Consider the following 22367-nt stretch of genomic DNA (forward strand, 5'->3'; position numbering starts at 1 on the left):
TTTCATTGCTTATCTTTATTGCTTTAATTGCCTTTTCATATTTTGTTGCTATGGCTAAGATTTCCTATACTTCCAAAGAGAAGTAGGAGAAGTAGTCTTGTTAAATCCCTGTTTAATAGAAGTTTTGAATGGGATCACTTCCGGTGTTTTTCCATGACATTTATTTTTTTTTCAAATGCTTTTTTATCACATGGAAAGATTTTTCAATTACTATTTTTAATAAAAAATAATTCCTGTATTTTATCAAAGTCTGTCTTTTTATAATATATGACGATGTAATTCATTATTTACCTTGTTTTTAAGATTTATTATGTTATTCCTGGTGTTAAAACACCCAATCATTCCCTTTATTTAATAAAAAGAAAAAAGGGTAACCTAATGAACAAGAATATAGTATTCACATACAAAGAGCACTAGAATTTGGAGTCAGTTAACCAACCAACAAGCATTTGCTAAGTGTCTACAAAGTGTCAAGCATTATGTTAGGCCCTGCCAATAGCAAAGAAAAAATAAAATAATTCCTGTCCTTGAAGACCTATTCTTCAAGGACTTATCAATCATCTATCAATTCAGAACACCTGGATCCAAATCTTGCCTCTGCTACTTACTATGTGACCTTGGACAACTCTTACTTCCACAGGCACAAGCATCAGTTTCCTCTTCTGTAAAATGTGCAACTAGGCCACAAATGCTCTTTATCTTCCAGCTTTATAATAAATGCTCTATGACTCACAAAGTCCTACACAAATGAGTGTTTATAGTACTGAATATAAGTGCCAAAAAGAAAAAGGAAAAATTACTCAATATTCTGACTTGTCAAATAATCAAACCCACTGACTTTAAAATAATCTCTTTCACAATTGCCAATCTGCATTGATAGAGGAAGTCTTGCCACCAGGAGTTCCCTATACAAATGAGATTACAGGTCCTGTCAAAAAAGAATACATAACACACATATTTTTTCATTAACCATATTAATTGTTCTACTACTCATTTTATTTCATTTTGGGGATATCAGTATTCTCTATCCACACCGCTGAAACCAAGGCTAGCAGCAAGATTTCACTATGGAGAATTATATGACTGTATTTTTTTTTAAATATAGTTTTCATTTTCCTCAGCTTGGTACTTAAGCAAAATGAATAGTAAGCTGTCTCTCAGCTTCTCAAGATAAAAGGCTCCTTCCTTCTTGACCCTGGTACACGCACATAAGTACTAGTAGAATGAGCAGGTTTGAGAAGGCAAGCCTTTATATTTGTCACGAGGTCAATAAAAGCAGAGGCCAAAGAATAAATTTCCATTTCCAATGTTAATAGACACGAGAGCGTCTGTCAAGCATTTAAGGAGAGAAGTTCTAAAATTTATTAATATGAAAACGCTCAGGAATAACTGCTCAACTCTCTTATCAAAATTATTACATAAGTACAATGAATGGTGTGTTTCACACTCTGCCCATGAAGGAGAAGAAATAAAATCTAATAGAAAATCATACTGTTGTTGACATCATTTCAATGCTAAGCTCTGATATGTAGGCAAAGAATATGAAATGCAGAAAGGGGGAAAGTCTTTGTATCATTCACCCCTCACTTTCCACCCCAACAAATTACCACATGCATAAAATTGAATAAAGCAATGACCACTCACAAAGTAAACTAGTAATTCAGCAGCCTACAAGGTTAAAATTTACAATTAAGACAACCACCAAAAAAAGGGTAATGTGACTATAACAGTTCCAGAACATTTGAATCTGAGGACCTTAGGGAACATCCAATATAAGACTCTTCAATTAAAAAGTGAGAAAATTGAGGCCCAGGGAGGTTATGCAGCAGATTATATACATGCCTGCTAGCCTAGTCATCTGAGATAACCATTTCCCATATTTCAGGGTTCATTCTAAAGATAAAATGTGCTTTAAAAAAACAGAGCAACTTTATTTTATATCTTATGTGTAAACATGGTTAATTATCTATGATACAACACAAAATACATTTACTTTTTATCATTCTCTATAGCCAATGTCATTTTTATCCTTGCTATTAACATTATTAGAATACCCCAAGGCCTGGGATTTGACCTTTTTATATGGGGAGAGATAAAAATTTGGGCAAGCGAAAAAAATGCTGACCATGAATGAATGAAAAAGCAGGTGTTTACTGTGTGTAAAGTAATGTGCTAAGTGCTAGAGATACAAATTAAAAAAAAAAAAGACAGGATAGGCCCTGCTTTCAAGGAGCTTATTTTCTATAAAGGAGCACAGCTCACAAAGAAGGCCCCAGCTGCAAGTCAAATTATGGACTTCAGTGTCATTTCCACAGATAAAAACCATATCCATTTCTGATGCTGAGTCATTTTGTTAGTGCCAAGGACTTCGAAGGTGATAACTTTCTTTCTAGGTCTTCTGTAGCTATAGCTACTATGGAAGACAGAGTATACAGTACCTAGAGGGATAACTGCTATCACATCTTCCCAAGAACTATTTGAATAATGGCTGCAGAGACCAGCCTAGAAACAAGAGTCAGTAGTATGGAGGACACTCCTACTCCAGGGTTTTGTACTTACATGCCCATAGGTGGCAGCTAGTTGGGAGTGAAGAAATGATGGGCCCCTTCTCCATGAGGGTTGATCCCCTTGGTGACAGATGCAGAGGCCAGGCTGGATGCAGGGCTAGTGTTCCAGAGGAACATGGTATCCCTAGGGTTTGGGGACTTAGGGTTCTAGGTTATTTACACTTGGGTCTGTGGGAAGATTATGACAGTGGTTTAACCCATCTAGCAGATGCCACTTGCTATCTCATCCTCAAGGTGTTATGCTCTTTCAACTAAGCCACCTTTCCTAATAATGAAAAAACCCCAAAAATATTGAATTTAAGAAATTAATTCATGTGGGTGTATCAAATATACTATTTTTTTATTAATATCCAATTACATACCATCTTATTTTCAAAGTCACTGCCAATACCATCTAACAAATGAGACATAATTAAAAATGTAGGTGTACCTCTTTCAGTTCTGTCTTATCCATGTTCTCCAGGTGAATTCTGGTCCAATATTTGTCTAGCAAAATAGCATGACTATTGTGGGGTCGGTACCAATTTCCTGCACAGCCAAACAACCTAAATAATAAAATAAAAAGCACAAAGTCACATAGCCAGCTAGCATATATAGCCAAATCTTCTGATGTTGTTCAAGTTATTAACTTTTGTCTTCAGTTCTAGAATTTGTATATTTATCTCAAGACTTCTTTATCTAATTTTTCTCTTTGAAACCTACTGACACAACTAAAGATGCCAACAATATTTTACCTTTAAGTTAAGTGCTAAAATTAGTTAGCATAATATAAAATTCGAACTGAAGGGGTGCCCATGTGTAAACAGGAACTTTAATAATAAAGTGTTGGTAGCCCTGCAGAATGGTGTAAACATTTTAGTAGAATAACGTAGTCATATACAGTAAAGAGTCACAAAACTAATTATACGTTCTCACCTAGAGATTCCCCTATTAGAACTTTATGCTTAAAATGTCACAAAAATGGTGGATGGGAGAGAAGGGAGGACTGCTCTCTATAAAAATATTCAAATACTATATTTATAATATAAAAAAATCTAAAAACAACCTATAAGCACAATAATTGGATAACAGTTGAATAAAATATGGTAAAATAAAGTAACAATGTTTTGATTCCACAAAAACAGCAAATGAGTGATGGAAGGAAATATGGAAGGTCCTACAGAAGTTAATAAAAAGGAAAATCAATAATCCAAGAGCTGTATACAACTGTACCAGCAAAACAAATAAAGTTAAAGCAAAGACCAAGGTAATAAAACCACAAACTTGAAAAAGGAAAAAGACCAAATAGATCTTTATTTGTCACTCATTAATTTGTTACACATTAAGAGTTCCATATTGAGAGGCAGCACGAGAGAGAAGATAAAAACCGCTCTGAAATCTAGGTTTAAATCCTACCTCTGCATACAAGCAGAGGGACCAAGGGCAAGAAAATGAACTTTTCAATGTCATTAAAATTCTAAGATAATTAAAAAGGAGTTGTTGGTCTGCATAGCAAAGGACAACTCTGTAGACTATAAATCCCTATAAATAGATCATCCACCCTAATAAAATTACAAAAAAACTTTTGCCTAAGTGTGTTTACCATTTCAGGTTATAATCCCTCTCTTCTCTACTCCAATGTAAGGCAAGCTTAGAAGTAAGCTATGAACAGTGCGTGTGTGTCTTACTGTAAAAACAGAAATGCACACAGACCCAACCCTCTAAATGTATGATAAAGAGCTGTCTATTCTTTTTATTCTTTAATAATTCTTTAAATTGGCTTGAATCTTAAATTTTTTAAAAGTGAGTTTCATTTGGTTATTTAATAAAGCAGTTTATTATATACTGTAAATTGATTTTCGAGCTCAAATACAGATTGAAAGATGCACTATTTATCACTCTTATCATAATTATCTTATCACACAAATTCTTTTATGATTGTGCTATACAGGCATCAAAGTTCAGGATCTTTTGATTAAGAATTCAGAACTCTGAATTCTTATGAAAAGATCAAGATTTGAAATAGCATTTTTAACAATGCCTACCTCCTGGTTGCAAAAAACTGAAATCCAGGAGCCACTTTCAGACAATCTCCACGACCAGGAATGAGAAGTTCTTGATTTTCCAAAAGAGGAATTAGCACAGAAATCTAAGAAAGAAAAGTCAATTACTGAAGTTTTCAGACATCTGGAACACATCTAGAACAAGAAAAATACACTTGCCAAGTCACCCATGTAAGCAAACAAAACACAGATCAAAAATCTGAGTCTAGCTGAGATCTTTCAGCTCAAGACAGCAACAGAAGTCACATGTCACATCATTTATGGCTCATCAATATTCTAGTAAGTGGCATCATTCCATAAAAGACCAGCAACTTTAGAAGTGAGAAAATATATACAACACTTTAGTAATCCTAAAATGAGATATAAATCACAGCACTTTACAAATTATATATAGTGCCATAAAAAGCCATTCTTTTTCCTCCACATTGAAGCACAAGATATATACATATTTGAAATGAATCCCCCATTACTACTCTTCAAGAGAAAGTCTATGTCCCTGTAGTCAGGAGGACCTGAGTTCAAATCCAGTTTCAGACACATAACACTTACTAGCTATGTGCCTCTGGGCAAGTCACTTAACCCTGACTGCCTCACCAAAAAAAAAGAAAAAGAAAAGAAAAGGTCTACAGCCATACAATGAAGGTTCACATTGAATTAAATTTTAAAATGCCATTAAAAAAAAAACTTTATTCTGAAAGGACATTGAATAGATTAATACTGCAGAAAAAAATGGAAACCTGAACAGCTAATGTTGCCCCTAAAGATGAATCCTACAAAAATACCAGTGAGGGAAGGGAGAAGGAAGACAAAGATTATCTTAAATGGCAAAATAGACGTGTGTTTATAGAACCGGGTTGTTATCTACCCAGTGCCCTTTCTAATGTCCCACTGCTAACCTACCATATTTCCAATTCATTATTAAATATCTGAAGTATTGTGACCTACGGATAGAATCTGGACTTGAACCTTGGTTAGAATCTTGCCTCCAACTATGTCACCAACTTAACATCACAGACTTATTTACTTAACATCTATGTACCCCAGTTTCCTCATTTTTAAAATGGGGATAATCATATCCGTAGTACCTAGAGAGTTGTAAGACTCAGATAAGATAATGAATGTAAAGGACTTCACAGATCCTAAAGGTGTAAATTAACAATAACAACGAAACAATATTTACATTCAACTTTAAGGTCTACAAAATGCTTCACAAATATTATCTCACCTGATCCTCACAACAATCCTGCAAGCACTATTATTATCCCCATTTTACAGATGAGGGAACCAACACAGCCAGAGGTTTACTGACTTCCCAGGGTCATAAAGCTAGTAAGTGTCAAGGGCAAACTTGGACTCGGATTTTTCCTGACTCCAGGTCCAGTGCTCTCTCCACTGTGCCACTTATCCCACCTTATTAATATCTATATTACCCACAAAACCTGTTCAAAACCTTTACTCTTTCTTCAATCATCTCAGTCGCTCACCTTACAAGAGATGACTTAGTCTAACACTTCACTTTGAGGACTGACGCCGATACCCTGAGCTACTGATGTCCTACTCTCCTTTAATCAAAACTGCTTGGCTTGAGGAACCATTCTCTCCTTTCCAGCACTGGTTACAGAAGACTCATTAATACTCATCTTTCCACCTATACCTGACCCCTCCAGAATCTTGTTCCAAAAGAAAGCCCCTGTCTCTCATGCTTCTTCATTCTTTCTCTCTCCACTGGCACCTTATCTGCCCCGAACATGTTCTATTCGATCTACTTTTTAAAAAAATCTTCCCTTCATTGTTCTAATTGGAATTTATTATCTTTCCCCAACTCTCTCTCTCCCCCATGCTCCGCCTTGCTCCAAAACTTCCCTAATTCTGTCAAGGGCATCACCATTCTTCTGGTCTCTCAAACCCACAGGCTCATTAGTATCCAAAACTATTTTCTCCCTTACCCACATAGCAAAATTTGGTAGTCCAAAATTACTAAATCTCACTCCGTCATCCAACCCTTTCATTCTACTCACACAACCACCACCTGAGTTCAGAACTTTATCACCTCATACTGTCTTTATTCTGTATACACTTATATATATATATACACACACATATATATATATGGGACCCTGATAGAATGTAAGCTCATCGAGAGCAGGAATTCTTTCCTTTTCGTCCTCATATCCTCAGTAGTATAGTGAGCACTTAAATACTTATTGTTTACCTATCCAGGTCCCCCTCCAGTGTCTCTTCCCGTTCACTTTGTTGTTATTGTTATTGTTGTTATTGTTGTTGTTGTTCAGTCATTTTCAGTAGTGTCCCACTCTTTGAGACCCATTTAGGATTTTCTTGGCAAAGGTACTAAAGTGGTTTGCCATTTCCTTCTCCAGATCATTTACAGATGAGGAACTGAAGTAAACGGGGTTACGTGATTTGCCCAGGGTCACACAGCTAGAAAATGTCTCAGTCCAGATTTGAACTCAGGTCTTCCTGTCCCCAGGCTCAGCACTCTATTCACTGCACCACCTAGCTGCCTCTCATTCACTACCAAACTTTTAAAAAAAACTGTACCTGATGCCTCTCCTTCCTCACTACCCACTTTAGTTGGCAAAGTGTCAAAGGCTCTTGCAATCTAGCCCATCCCATTCTATTGAATTTGCTCTCTCAAATTCTCTTTTCATCACCAAATCTAATTGTTTTTTCAGTCCTCATCCTCCCTGACATGTCTAAAATACCTGGCACTGTTGACTATCCTGTCCTCTCTGTTCCCTTGGCTTTAGAGTCACTTAGATTCTCTTGGCTCCTCTCCTAACTTGTTAAGAGTTCCTTTCCTGTCATCCTTCTTACCCCCTAAAATGCAGGTATTCCTAAAGGATGACTTTGTCCTTCTGTCTATTCTCTAGTTTGACAAGCTCACTCGCTCCTATAACTTCAGCTACTAGCTCTGGGTAGATGCCTCCTAAATCTCCGTCTCCAAGACCAACCTCTCTTCTTAGCTCCCTATTCGCCTGTTCCACTACCTACACAACATCCTCACCAGAATTTCCCACAAACCTGCTCCTCTTTCTGACTTCCCTATTAGTTTCTCAAAAGACAAGAAAACCTTGTTATCATCTTTGATTCTTCCCTCTCAAATCTAGTTACAGCTTTAACTATACATAGTTATAGTTTGGTCGTTTCTATCTCTGCAATATCTCCCATAACCATCTCCTCTGGACTGCCGCTATCATCACCTTAGTACAGTCCTTTCACTACCACCTCTGTGAAAGACTGCAATACCTAGGGTATTGCAGAAAGACATCTAGAAAGCATAGTGGAGACAGCATTGGGCCTGGAATCAGGAAGATCTGTATTCAAATCTTGCCTCAGAGACTTACTGTGTATCCCTGGGCAAGTCACATAACCTGTCTGCCTCAGTTCCCTCGACTGTAAAATGGGGATAATAACAGCACCTACCTTGCAGGATTTCTGTGAGTTTCTACTTGTAAAGCACTCAGCATAATTCATGGCACATAGTAGGCTCCAGGTAAGTATTTATTCACTTCTCTTCCACCTTCCTTCCCAGTAAGTCTTCCTGCTATTATTCTTTCCCTCAATCCCTCTTTCATACCAATGAATAAATGAAAAGAATTTATTAAACACTTACATGCCAGGCTTTATCTTCCCTGCAGCAATCTGTGCGTGTCATTGTTGCTAAGAAATCTACAATGCTTTCCTACTGCCTACCGAGGAAAATTCAAGTTCTTTTGTCTGGTATTCAAGGCCTTCAACAATCCAACTCCCAGCCTAACCTCTTACATACCCTTCCATATACTTTACATTCAAGCTACATGGAACTATTCTGTTCCCCAAAACTTGCCATGTGCCTTCCTGTCTCTTCACCTTCACTCACATTTGTTCCCTCTGCCTGAAATGTTCTTCCTCCCCCTCTCCACCTACTAAATTCCAAACCAGCCTCTGAAGTCCAATTCAAATGGTGCCCCTTCCATATGGTCTTCTTTGATCCCCTCTTCCTCTATTCCCCCATCAGCCTTCCCTCAGGGTTTTGTTTTGCATCCAATGCACTTTTGTGCACATCTCACATTCCCCCACTAGACTACAGCCTGCAAGAAAGTAAGGACTGTGGCCTACCTAACCCTCAGCTAGTGTCCCTCTCTTTGTGTTCTTCACAAAGAAGGTGCCTAACAAATGTTGTCTGCAGCTGAATTAGGGAAAACCTGCTTTTCTATCATTTCCCTAAATTCTCTTCATCTATCACATAATTAATGTGATTTCCAACTGACCTGTCCATAAATATAATAAATGACTACAGACTCTTTATCACTGAAGGAAAGGGATCAGATACAAAACACCATTGGAAGAATCTTAACAGTGGTTAGTTAGCCTTTATTTATTTATTTTTTTTTGGTGAGGCAATTGAGGTTAAGTGACTTGCCCAGCATCACACAGCTAATAAGTGCTATGTGTCTGAGGCCAGATTTGAACCCAAGTCCTCCTGACTCCAGGGCCAATGCTCTATCCACTGTGCCACCTACCTACCTCGACTTTGTTTTTTTGTTTTGTTTTGTTTTTAAGACCAGGAGTGTGATGTCATTGGCACAGGGAGATCCTGATGAGCAGGCTCCTTCTACCAATGCTGATCAATCAGAACCTGCCCCACCACTTAAAGAGTCTTAGAGAGTGGTGAGGGGAATTGAGAAGTTCAGTGACTTGCACAGAATCAGAAAGCTAGTGTGTGTCAGAGGCAGGACTAACAATCCAGTTCTGATTAACTCCTATTCTCCACTGCCTCCCCGGGGATTAGTCTCAAAGGGGTAGAGAGATAAAGTCGTACTCTAGTCAGTCAACTCATAGGTGACCTTCCCTGCAACAAGATGGATCTGACCACTTGCTCACTGTCCTAAGTCTTCAAGCTAAAACTGGGTTCCTCAATACAATTCATTCATTCAAAAATTCTTTCCAGGCAAAGCATATTGTTAAATACTAACAGTGCTAATGAAAATAAAAAATTTCCCACAGAAAATCCTACAGAGGCTACATACCACATCTAAAGGAGCATAGTCAATGTCCTCCAGGAGTATCCAGTGACCCTTGGTGACAGCTTGTGTCAAAGTCCCTGGCTGCCAAATAAACTCCCCTGGAACATCTGTGCAGCGATACATTCCCAACAGCATCTGTAAAGAGAACATGGCATTAAACACATCCTACAATCATGGATCACCTGCAGGGAGACATCACATTTGTACCACTTGACCTCTTCTCTAGATAAACTCAATGATTAGCCTTCCATTCTCAGAGAGCCACAAAACATCAAAACCCAGGTATTTAGTTTCCAGGCTCCAAAAACTTGCCATTTCTTACCTTGCTGTCAGTTTGATCTCCAAGCTGGATTTTAAGAATCTGAGGTGGTTTTCTTCTTCCAGTCATGGCAGCTAAATGCTCCACTAAGGATGTTTTGCCACATCCTATTGGTCCTTCTAGCAACACAGCATTCTGAGAAGCGACAGCCAAAGCCAGGCTCTGGAGATTTTTAGAGACAGACTCGACCAGCACGAAAGACTGCGGTGCCACCTCCTGCTCAAGTAAAGAATGCTTGTTACTACTACACTGAAGAAAACAGGTACATATAAAAGTCACTTAAGAAATAGTACTTTCCCCAAAAGATTATTAGCCCATTCCAAAAAGTCAAAAGCCTTCTTTTAGCCTTTTCTTGAACATCTGTCATTAAGATAATGCTGCTGAATCCCTGCAACTTCAAATGTTTATTTGTGAACACAGACGGGGAAATATCTGTACACCTTATGTAATCTACAATATCAGAGACTCAAAATGCCTTCAAACATAAAGATGTGATGACCCAAGAGAAGTGAGACAAAAATTAACCATTAAAACTAATTTATGAAGTTTTCTATTTGTTCAGAAATTTAAAATCATTAAGAATTTTGTATTTTGAAATACTGTCTCTGCCCTCAATGTTTTTCTTTTGGGCTTTTTACTTTTCTACTCAAGCTAAAATATACTCCTATGGGATGGAGAAGCTGGGAGAGGGCAGAAATTAATTTCCAACACGAAATTTCTCAAATCTAAACCCTAGATGTAAAGAAAATGGTTAACAATAGTGTCAGGTCAAGAAACTAAGATGCTCTCGCCTCTTAGCAGTCAACCCTTCACAGCAAAATGGAAGGTAGATTTAGGCTTGGTAGTGTTTAAGGATACTCCCAGTTCAGTACTGTACTCCATGTTCTCTCTATTCTAAAAACATTTATTAAGTCCTTATGTGCAAGGCACTAAGGATTCTAGACATCTGACTAACTACGAGGCCTTTTAACAAGTCACCATACCTCAGCTTACTCATTGCGAATTGGAGATAATACTTGCTGTACTTATTGACTTCTCAAGATTGGTATGTGTAATTAAATTCGAATCCCTTCCCTGAATATTTTTTTTCTAATAGTTCCAATTTGCCAAACCATAACGACAAGCCTTTCCAGCTTGTATGAACAGAACACAAATCCTGGTTACGGGCAGGAATGGTTAAGATCAATCTTAGGAAAGCCATGTAATTTAATGAGAGAGATCACAATCACAGTCTACCTACATGCTCTGCGGGTGCTGGGTACTGCCGTGGGAGAACTACTCCACAGACTGCTGTCACATGGGCTGAAAGATCCCCAGAAATGATGTGGCCCTGTGTATGCTGTGGTTCTTTCTCCCTATGCCAAAGGGCGGTGTCTGGAGTGACCAAAACCAAGGCTTTCTCCACATCTTGCAGTTGTGCTTCTTCTAACAGCCTAAGAAAAAAACAAGATCCCCATTAGTTATTCTGAAGTAAGAACAACTATACTTATGATATCCCCAAAAAGCAGAGTTAATATACTAAGATCAACAAGAAGACCTATGATTTTTACTTACTTAAGCCTATAATGTATCAACTCTTCACTGCTGAAGCTCTTCTTAAGGAAGGATAATTTGTGCTCTTCATTCATTGAAGTAATCAAAGCAAGACAATTTGCAGTGTACCTGGAAAGAAAAAACAAACCACATGTTCAACATTTACTTCATGATTAAACGAAAACAAAAATCTGCCATAATATATGAAGTAAGCACACTTCCAAGAAAGGAATCCAAGAGAAGAGCTATAAGGCTAGGAAATAAACACTGGGACACAGTAACCTCCCCTTGACTGCGTGTACAAGCAGCTAAGCACTCTTTCCCCAAGCTGGTTTCCTGATTCACATCTCACATCATCCCACTCTGCCTCCTCACTCCTGAAGTTACAGAAGTTGAGGAAATGCAAGATGAATCCCAAGGACAAAAACAACAAATTTAGAATGATTCTCTCAAACAGAAATTCAGAGGACCCAAAGGTTCTATGAAAAAATAATCTACCAGCTCCCATATCTCCTGGAAGTTTTGGCAAAGTAGGAATCTGTAAGTCTCTACATACCAGCGAACTAAAGTGTCATGACTCCTAAGGAGTGGAACACACACACTCCAGTCCCAAAGCTCCCGAAATGTAGATTGATTTTGCTGTAAAAACTTGAAGGCTGCTTCCATCAGGTCCCGCAATTTCATCCGCCGACGGCCAAAGCGAACAGGATTGGCATCTGAACTTTCCAGGAAGAGTCTTTGAAAGATGGGGAAGGTGTCTTTAAAATATCTCAGGGCAAACCTTTCAAGAGAACACAGGAAATATATAAAGTGTTACCTAAAACTAGAAGCAACAAAACACAAAACAACATACCATGGAGCAAAGAGCAAAAAAGAAAGAAGAGATGAGTATTAAAATCAAATATATGTCACATTCAATCCTCAGGGATCAGAGGATCTGTTAAGAGGATCCTCAGGGATAAGATGATCTAATTCCCCATTGTCTTGTAATACACATCTGGCTATGCTTAGCACAGAAAGCCAAGGAATAAGGAGGGGGATACACCTCATCAAACCCTAAAGAAAAGTCCTAAGACTTAGGGTGCAACACAGAAATACAAAAAAAAAAAAGTATCAGGATGCAAAGGAGACATGAGACATCATTGCTCTCTGTTTCAAATCCTCATCTACAAAATGGGTATAAAATGTCCTCACAACATCCTTATGAGGGTGGGTAGACAATGGGAGTAATTACAAATGAATTTTTTGAACTTAGGAGGAAAATAATATCAACAAATTACAATTTACAAAGTGTTATCTATAACGTAATTTTCCATGGTGTGAGAAAATTATGGTATGTATAAGATGTTTCCCAACAGAACTGGTTTTGATTCTGCCGTTTCCTAAGGACTAGGCATCATACAGTGCAAGGTAAATGCAATGTTGACACACCACATGTAATGATTACTTATATATCACGCATGCATTCATGTGTATAATATAAAGGTATTATAAAAACAAATCAAGGTATAAAAGAATAGTAGGGTACATAAGGATTTAAAAGTATTGCAAAGCATAATGGAAACCCTTCTTAAAGGCACCTAGGTGGAACAAAGGATAAAGTACTGGACCTGAAGTCAGGGAGATCAAAGTTTAAATCCCACAACAGACACTCTTCAGCTGTGTGACTCTGACCAAGTTACTTAATCCCTGTCTGCCTGTTTCCTCATCTGTAAAATAGGATTCATAATAGGACCTACCTCACAGGTTGCTGTAAGGATCAATGAGATAATACTTGTAAAACACTATATAAATATTGTTGTTGTTGTTGTTGTTACACCCATATTATAGATGAGGATTTGGAATGGAGAGGAATGTTGCCTGTTAAAACTCAAAATAAACCAATATAATCAGCCTCACTTCCACCAAAACAATGTCAACAATGCAAAATGCACACAGTGATAGTTTAAATTTTATGATCCATTGAAACTCAACAGAACAACATGCCTCAGAGAAGGAAAAGGAAAAAAAATGTGTTGGTGAAATCTCACATTCATTTATTATGACCATAAAATCTGCAACTACTGAGAAAACACACTTGGCAAATCCATTCTTTGCCAACCCTTCAATTTAAAAATCTCCAACACTATCCCAAAATATAATTCTACTTTGCGGGAGAGACTTAATAGCAATGAGGTTTCATGTTAGTACCAGCACTTCATTTCTACATAGCATTAATGTAAGATGCATCTGCCAAAAATAATGAAATAGCACCATGATCAAATACATTTAAAGTATTTTAAGTAAAAAGAAATTATTAAAGCACATTTGATAAGGTTACCATGCTTATTTTAATCTCTGTAAATCACATGTTCCTACTTGTAAGGGACTACACACAATATTTCTGTCTTTGGGTGAATTTCCATATCTCCACTCTACAGGGCCAGTTTTTTTCCTTACTCTTTTTTGGCAAATTTCTTTGAGGTAAGGATCTTTCTTAAACATGACCAACCTTTCAGTTTTTATTCACCTGACCCAAGAAAAGACCAGAGATAATATGAAAAGTATGTCAAAATGGTAAGAGATGTTTTACGGTGCTGTTTATGAATAAACATCTTTCTTACAAAAGATGTTAATAATACTGCTACACAGAAAGGATTTTTTTTCATACTGAGAGCTCAAAGACCTTCACATAAATATACTCACTTCTCAAAATAACTTTTCAATATTCTAAAAATACTGTGAAGCTCAACTCTGCATCCTTTCCACAAAAAAAAAAATTTACCTTTCTGTCAACTTAAGATCAAAATAGTAGAATGCAATTATATGGTTGTTATTATATTGATTGGGAGGGTGTTTAGAGAGGCACGCAAAATAAAGACTTTTCAATGCCTCTGAGATCGTCTAGTCCTGCTCATTCATTTTACATAGGTCATGTCACAGATCAGTTATATGCTCCTCAAAACATAATTATAAAATGTAAAAATCCAATATAACCTATTTAGCCTGGTTAGCTTTATGTATGTATAAATCCATGCAACAAATATTTACTAAGCATTTACTACAGAGAAGGCTTGTTGCTAAGTACTGCAAAACATACTAAGATAGTTTTTTTTATTTCATAGAGCCTACAGTAGCAGAGATATGGAGAAAAAAATATTAAACAGCCTCTGCTCTTATATCCTGTACAAAGATAAGTATAACATGAAGTAGGGAGTGAAGGGGACAATACACAAGTCAAAGTACAGACTCTAGAAGTCCCAATAAAGGGAAAGAGTAGGTCTGGGGGTGGAGACAAGATGGCAGAGTAAAAGCAGTGACTTGCTTGAGCTCTCCCCCAAACCCCTCCAAATACCCATAAAAAATGGCTCTAAATAAATTCTAAAGCAGCAGAACCCACAAAAAGACAGAGTGAAACAAATTTCTAGCCAAAGACAGCCTCAATGGTTGATCCAAAAGGTATATCACACCGGGAGGGGAGAGGCTGCAGCGAACCTGGAGTAGGCCTCAGAGAGCTGATTCACAGGCAGCTGTGGCGGTTTCCAGACTTCTCAACCCACCAAAAACACCAAAGACAACTTAGAAGGTCAGTGGGAAAAGTCTGTTTCTGCAGTGCTGAGAGAGAAGGACGGTGGGGTTTTAGCCCTGGGGCAGCAGTTGCCTTCTGAGCTTCCGGCCCACAGACTGAGGGCAAATCGAGTGGCTGATCAGAGGGGGATTGCAGGGATCTCTTTGCCTGTGCTGAGGCAGGAATCTCTTGCTTTGCCCCTGATTGGATCTGGGTCACAGTTCTGGGTGGCGGTCCTGCAGCGAGGAGGAGCGCTGGTGTGGTGGAGCTTGTACTGGCTGTGGAGAGGAAACCTTCCTCACAGTTCTAAGACAGAAAAGAGTGCTCATATATGGACCAAGCACAGGCCAGGAAAGGAGTAAACACCTTGCCCTTGGTCACAGCAGGAAAATAAGGGTGGAAAGGAACAAGAGAGCAGGGGGTTGATAGAGGGGAGGGCAGATTTAGGGAGGGGAAAATCAAAAGCAAACACTTCTGAGGAGGGACAGAGTCAAAAGATAGAATAAAATAAATGAGGGGCAGGATAGGATGAAGGGAAATATACTTAGTTTTTCACAACAGGACTACTATGGAAGTGTTTTGCATGACTAGACATCTATAACCTGTATCGAGATGCTTGCCTTTTCAATGAGGGTGGGTGGGGAGGGAGGAAGGGAGAAAATTTGTAACCCAGAGTTTTAAAAACACATGTTAAAAATAAAAAAATTATACTAAAAAAAAGAGTAGGTCTAGCAGGCATAAAGGTGAGCAATAAAAGCTATGAGAGGTAGAGGTAGATAAAGAGAAGAATTTCAGAGTTCAAGATCTGAGAGGTGGACATAACCTATTTTGTATTATGTAGTCAGTACTTTTCTCAAAGCCAGAATAAAGAGATTCTGGTATTGTTTTGTTTATTTATTTTTTAATTACAAAGTTATAATCATTATACCCTTTTTAGTATCTTTATTCCATCTTTTTCAGTAAGACTCTTCCCTTGCTATCCAGGAGGGAATAGGTTCAATCATCACAGACAAAAATACATAGAATAAAAGGATTACTCACGGAAGGACATCAGGATGGCTACTGATAAGCTTGCTCATGGCCACACACAGCCTTTCATGTAGATCATGGTTGATCTGACCTCCAGCTTGGATGGCTTCCCTATTTCTTTCCAGCAAATCCAAGAGAATAGGTCGAAGATGACGACCAATCAGGACAGTACATTCTTTATCCAGAAGCAGCTGTGATAAAGTACTAAGAATACATTGACGATCTTGCTGAGTCCATGTCTAGGTGAGAAGTAAAAAAAAATCTCTAGTTTTAATAACATGTTTGCACCAAGTCAGTATTCCACTGCCTAAAGAAATTAGGCAAACTAATTTCCAAGCTTCAAAAATGAATCTAGCTAAGGAAAACAGATAAAATTCTCTTTAACAATCGCCACATAGGGTCCAGATATTTGCTGCAATGAAATTTTGCTAACACTAATATCCACTATTACCAGAAATCATGTACCCTGTTTTGAAGTGAAACAAAAGCAGCTTTATTTACACTGAATTTGAAAACTTACATAATTGGCTTTCTTCACAACAATCCTACGAAGTTACAGCACGCATTGTCCCCCATTTCACAAAAGGGCAAACTGAGGCTATCATTAATTAACCTACCCAATATCACATTTTGATCTCCTGAAGGGTGGGCAGAGGAAGGAAGCAAATCTCATTATCCTTTTCCTTCAACTTTCTGAAAGGGATTTTTTTGTTTTTGTAGGTAATTTGAACTTTAGATGCTTTTTTTTTCCTTTGGAGAACTAACTAGAACATCTAAGCTACAAAACTGTAAGGGAGGTTGGAAGATAATCGCTACCTAATGCCAAGATGAAGGAAACAGTAAATAGCTAATTATATATTATCTATGCTCTTTCCCACTGTTAATGCAAGTATCACAAATCAAGCTCTTGTGTTATAAAGAGTGACAGTGTGACCTAACAGAAAGAACCATACATTTGGAATCATGGTTCAAAATCATGTCTTTCCTACTTACTCCCTTATGGTCTTGGAGTTCACCTCTTGGCCCCAGTTTCCTTATCTGTAAAATGGGAGAAATATACTATACAAGTGGTAAGAAACCCCTTTAATTCTTAAATATATGATACTATATTATATAAAAATACATATTATATAAAGCCTCTCAGAAGGCAATAGAGACAAGCAGGACACCTTTGCAAGTTAATTGTAGAATTTATTACTTGGTTAGAAGTAAAGCAAGGTGTATGTAAATAGAGATTTAAAGTTTCACGTACAATCTTCTTTGTTCTACGTTGAAGAATCATTTTATTAGTATTTGCCAAGTTCAGAATAAAAATGTTTTTTAAAAAAAGGTAACATTAATTTAGAAGAGTTCTCTATTTACATAACATTAATTCAACAATCATTTACTATATGCCAGACACTGTGATAGGCTCTGGGAGTAAGAAGATATAAATACAACAGTTTTTGCTTTCATAAAGCTTCCATTCTCTCCTTCTATGGAACTGTAAAGAACTGGTCTTTGCCAGAAAAATCTACTTTCTAAAAGGTCTTGAGTCATGCTTCTTTGAAATGGGATTTTACTTCTAAACTCTTTTTAAGTCTCAAATAATAGGAATGACTGTCACAGAAGGTCAGATAGTTGAAATATCCAGAAAACATCAAGTAATCTAGAATGCTGAGGCAAGACTAGCAGCTTTATAGGCATCAATATCTAATGTAGCATGACTTTTGTAATACAGACAACAAACTGCCAGCATTCATTTCACTCACTCAAACACAAATTAAGCACCCAGTCGGTACAAGTCACCATTTAAGAATCCTATTTCCAATCCTACTCACCACCAACAGGCAATCCCTAATTGGCCTGAATTCTCCAAGCACCTGATTCAATTTAACAAACATTTATGAAGCAAAGCACTATGCCACATTCAAGGTATATGAAGATAAAGTCTCTCAGAAGACCGTACATTCTTCTTGGGGAGTTGGGAAGAAGAGGAGTAGAACACAACATGTATATAACAAATATGCAAATACAAGGTAATCTGAGGAAGACCAAAACACAAATTGTGGCATCAGGAAAGACTTCTGGTACATGGAGTCCTTTAGTATGAAGTGCCAGTTTGGGAGGAACTGAGAGAGTCATCCAGAAAGGCCATCTCTAAGATCAAGGAATAAAAGTATAAATTCATCACCAATAATATTTCTCTAGGAGATAGGCAGGGTTATATTTCTCTAGGAGATAGGCAAGGAAGGGATTCGGAGGAAAATCTAGGTGATGGGGAAAAACAGACATCGAAAAAAAAATTTTTTTTTAAAGAAATAGGGACATCTAAAAGAAGGGAGAGTTTGGAGATAATAAGTTCAATTTTGAGATGTCTCTAGGACATCCTGAATGAAATATCCAATAAGCAAATGGCAATATGGGAATGAAGCATAGGGCTAGATGTTTAAACTGGTGAGTCACCTGCTTAGTGATTATAATTAAACCCATGGAAGTTAAAAAAGTTGCCAAAAGAAAATGTATAGAGACAATAAAAAAGACTATGAGAGAATCTTAGAGAAAAACCACAATTAGGAGACTTAGTATGGATGATGAATAATGAGGATCTTGGGATCCAATAGAATGTAAACTCTCTTTTGCCCTCAAAAGGGCAAAGACAATTTCATTTTTTGTCTTAAATCCACATCTTGCCTAGGGTAGAATAAATGCTTGCTGACTAATTCTTACTACATGAGGAGCAGCTGAAGCAACTGGGGGGTGTATTGGCCTAGAGAAGGGAAGATTAGGGTGGAAAAAAGAAAGATGACAGCTATCTTCATTTAGTTGAAAGGCTGTCATGTGGAAGAGATTTATGATTAGCCTTTGTTCTGTTTACACCTAGAATACAAAACTCGGAAGCAAAACATGTAAGTTGCAAATAAGCAAATTTAGGGCTTGATATAACTAAGAAGTTTTTCAAAATTAGAGCTGTCTATCCCAACTGGAAGTTTGGAGGAAGTGGATTCCTTTAGTGCAAGCCTTCAAATGATCAGATGACCAGCGTCAGCAGCAAGCACACTGTGAGAAGATTCTGTTTGCATATGGGTTGCCCTTTCTAACCTCTAAGGTTCTTTCCAACTCTGATTCAATCATCCTGTGAAGAGCAAAAAGCGTACAAGACCAATAATAGAAGTCTCTCATATTTTTCCCCTTATTTTATGTATGATTAGAGCATAAGTTCCTTGAAGGCACGGTCTTCATATAAGTATTTGTTGGTTGACTGGTAGAGTCAAAGTTCGAGTGTCAAATTTGTCTTTGTAATTTTCCCCGTTTTAGCTGTGATTTGCATTTCTTTTTCTTTTGAATGTACAATGAACTAAGAAGCAAAGATGACTCATTTGATAACATTTAAAATAGATATTAAATCAGAACCATTATCTTGGTGAATAATCCACGATTTGTCATTTTCTAGTCAATTTCTTCCTGGAAAGCTTTTTTCTGACTAAGCCAGAGTTCAGGAAGTCTAAGAATGAATGGACAATATGTTCACTGAGATGGTGGAACATGGCTCTCCAGATAAGGTGTGGCTGTATTACCATCTCTCTATATGATTACAGATCCACTGAGCTATATGAGGATGGGGGGTTTCGGGGAAACCATGTGGGGAGTAGGATAGGGAGACACAGTTGTTGGCATTAACAAGAGGCAATGTTCAAATACAACACTGCTGCTGCCACCTAGAGCTCCCCCTCATCCAGAAGTACACAAGCAGGATGACCATGTATCATGGATGTTGTAGAAGAGATTTCTGATTTGGGAAAAAAATTCAACACAGTGATCTTTAAGGTCCAAAATGGTAAATGGCCCCAAGAGATTATACTTTATGAAAGGCATCAGTTGAAGAAATTGGGAACGTTTAGCCTAAAGAGAAGACTTAGAGTTTGTCACAATTACCTTCAAATATTTGAAAGGTTACTACACGGAAAAGGGATTAGACTTGTTCCGTTTAGACCCAGAGAGCTGAACTAGAACTTCAGTATTGAAATGGATCTTGACCTCATCGACTCTGGATGCTTCCTCTAATGATGAAACTCAAAACTTATCACTATCTTCTCATTCTGTCCAACTCTTGTCCATGTCTTCTCATTAATCTTGCACAACTAGCACACATAGAGGGTGGAGATCTATCAGACAAGGGTTTCTTTCTCCTAACATCAGGAGAACACAGAGTCCCGCTGTCTATTAGTTTCTTTCATACCACGTAACCAGCCTATAGTTTCTTTTTTTAATCACATATCTATATACTTGAAAAATACCCTATGTTTTATGTTCTTATTCATAATTCTTCAGATACAATAGTGGTGCTCCAATGCAAGTAGTTAAATGACACTGGTAGAATACTGTTAACAAAAGGATGGGCCTTGTTTCTGGAAGTCTGGAGGTCATTAAAGGAGCTCTGAGATTGACCAGAGGCAATCCAACCTGAAAGATACCTTTTAGCACAATGTAAGGAAACAAAAGTCTAAAGTACAAGGTCCACAAAAAAGTAGAATGTGATGCCTGGGGAGATAAGTGCGTTCTTCTTCTGAAGGTCTTCAAATAAAAACTGAATGACTATTTTTTGAGGACATTGTAAGGAGAATTCTTAGTAAGGGATGGGTTGGACAAATAGTTTTTCGGGTTTCATAATTATACAATGCTTTTGGTAACATATAGGAACAGAGACAAAAAAAAATAACATATGACTTAACAAAGGATGTTCCTTTGCAAAGCCTCATTAAAGACAATTTAAAACAAAATCAGGACTATCCCAGAAAAATAGATGGAAATCATATGCATCAGGTACATCATCAGGTTTTGATAGCTGTGTTTTAGAATCAAAGGAATGGGAAAATATTCTCCTTTGAAACATGTACAAACTTCTGCAGAGTGAAAAAAGCAGAATTAGTAGGGCATAAGCAATGTTAACAACATTAATGTAAACAATTAAAAAGCAAAATTAAAACAATAATTAAAAATAAAAATTGAACTCAAATCAAAGGCAAATACTGGTTCCAGAGGACAGTTAATAAAATCACAGTATCTTCCTCTAAGGGATGCAGAATGCTGACAGTCACAGTGAGGTAGTCTTGCTTAAATATCTTCGGTTTTTGTTTTGGGGGCTTTTTTTTTTTTTTTGGTCCCTTAGCAGGGAGGACATCCTAGTATAAAAAACAAAGGTATTAATTTAAAAAATTATAAATATATAAAATTATATATAATATATAAATATAATATAACATAAACATAACAAATATATAATATATAAATATAAAAAATTATCCCTTGCCTCAAAAGCAATAGATTGTAAACTCTGTTTAAAATTCTACAAAATATTTTTCACAGCTATACCGTGAATTGATACCATTTCTTCCGTTTTCACACATGAAGAACCTGGAGGTACAGAAACTTATTCAAAAATTCATTCAGCAGTGTAGTAGACCAGATGATAATCAGAATTCAACATTCCAGCATTTGATGTCCTTTTCTGGATTTTATCTTCTTTACGTCTTAGGATTTAATTTTATGGGCTTGAGTTAAGGTGATCATAAAGATAAAGCAATCCGAATGAAAAGGAAAAGGTATGTTCGCATCCAGGGCCAAAGGCTTCAAGAGATTGGGAGGAGAAGGGGAGTTTATGCTTCTATTTCATTATTGATAGAGTTAAGAAATGGAAAAAGGTCTTTCTTTAAAATTCCTTTTTTAACAAGCACATAGCAAGCACCTAATTAATGCTTGTTTCCTGGCTTCCTTTTTCTTTATTTATGTATAACACAGGAAAAAGATATTATCCACAGCTGATTAATCTTGCTCATCAGTGTAACTTAACCTACAGTTACCTAGCCAGAAACTTTCACTCCCACCTTCCAAGTCATCTCAGGAAGGACATTTATTCCTACTTTCACAATCCTAGGCATTAGCTAATGAATTCTCCCCTCCCAAGAAGCATGGTGTAAAGAAGTTCACAGCATTAATGGGTTCCAGGTAAAAGCCAGGCAAGAAAAAAGACTGTGTCTAGAACACTTTTGTGTCTGTCACTAACTGCTTTATGGATCTCAGTAAGACCACACAAACTCATTTTTTCCAAAATATCACAACCATCCTACATATGAATATGTATGTACACACATGTAAGCCGCAGCTTAGTACAGGGGAAAAGAATGCTGAATGTGAAATGAGAGAGGACCATGGTGGAATAGAAAGAGGACTGAATTTGGAGTCAGAGGACCTAGGTTTAAATCTCAGCCTTACCACTTAACTATCTAGTAACTGAGGTCATCAACCCACTGGGCTAGATAGCCT

General features: G+C 37.3%; 1 protein-coding gene across 1 annotated transcript in view; it reads right to left on the reverse strand.

Moving 5' to 3' along the window:
* MDN1 (midasin AAA ATPase 1) overlaps positions 1 to 22367 on the reverse strand; it is a 172875-nt gene that overhangs the window by 140012 nt on the left and 10496 nt on the right. The window contains exons 2-9 of the mRNA XM_027855090.1: positions 16077 to 16303; positions 12045 to 12269; positions 11510 to 11617; positions 11196 to 11388; positions 9959 to 10171; positions 9640 to 9771; positions 4592 to 4695; positions 2998 to 3112 (exon numbers count right to left, since the gene is read on the reverse strand). Of these exons, the coding sequence (XP_027710891.1) occupies positions 2998 to 3112; positions 4592 to 4695; positions 9640 to 9771; positions 9959 to 10171; positions 11196 to 11388; positions 11510 to 11617; positions 12045 to 12269; positions 16077 to 16303 (1317 nt within the window). The remainder of the gene's footprint in view (positions 1 to 2997; positions 3113 to 4591; positions 4696 to 9639; positions 9772 to 9958; positions 10172 to 11195; positions 11389 to 11509; positions 11618 to 12044; positions 12270 to 16076; positions 16304 to 22367) is intronic.

Source organism: Vombatus ursinus, unplaced genomic scaffold (genome assembly GCF_900497805.2).
Source record: "Vombatus ursinus unplaced genomic scaffold, bare-nosed wombat genome assembly UNPS02000582.1, whole genome shotgun sequence".
Lineage (NCBI taxonomy): Eukaryota > Metazoa > Chordata > Mammalia > Diprotodontia > Vombatidae > Vombatus > Vombatus ursinus.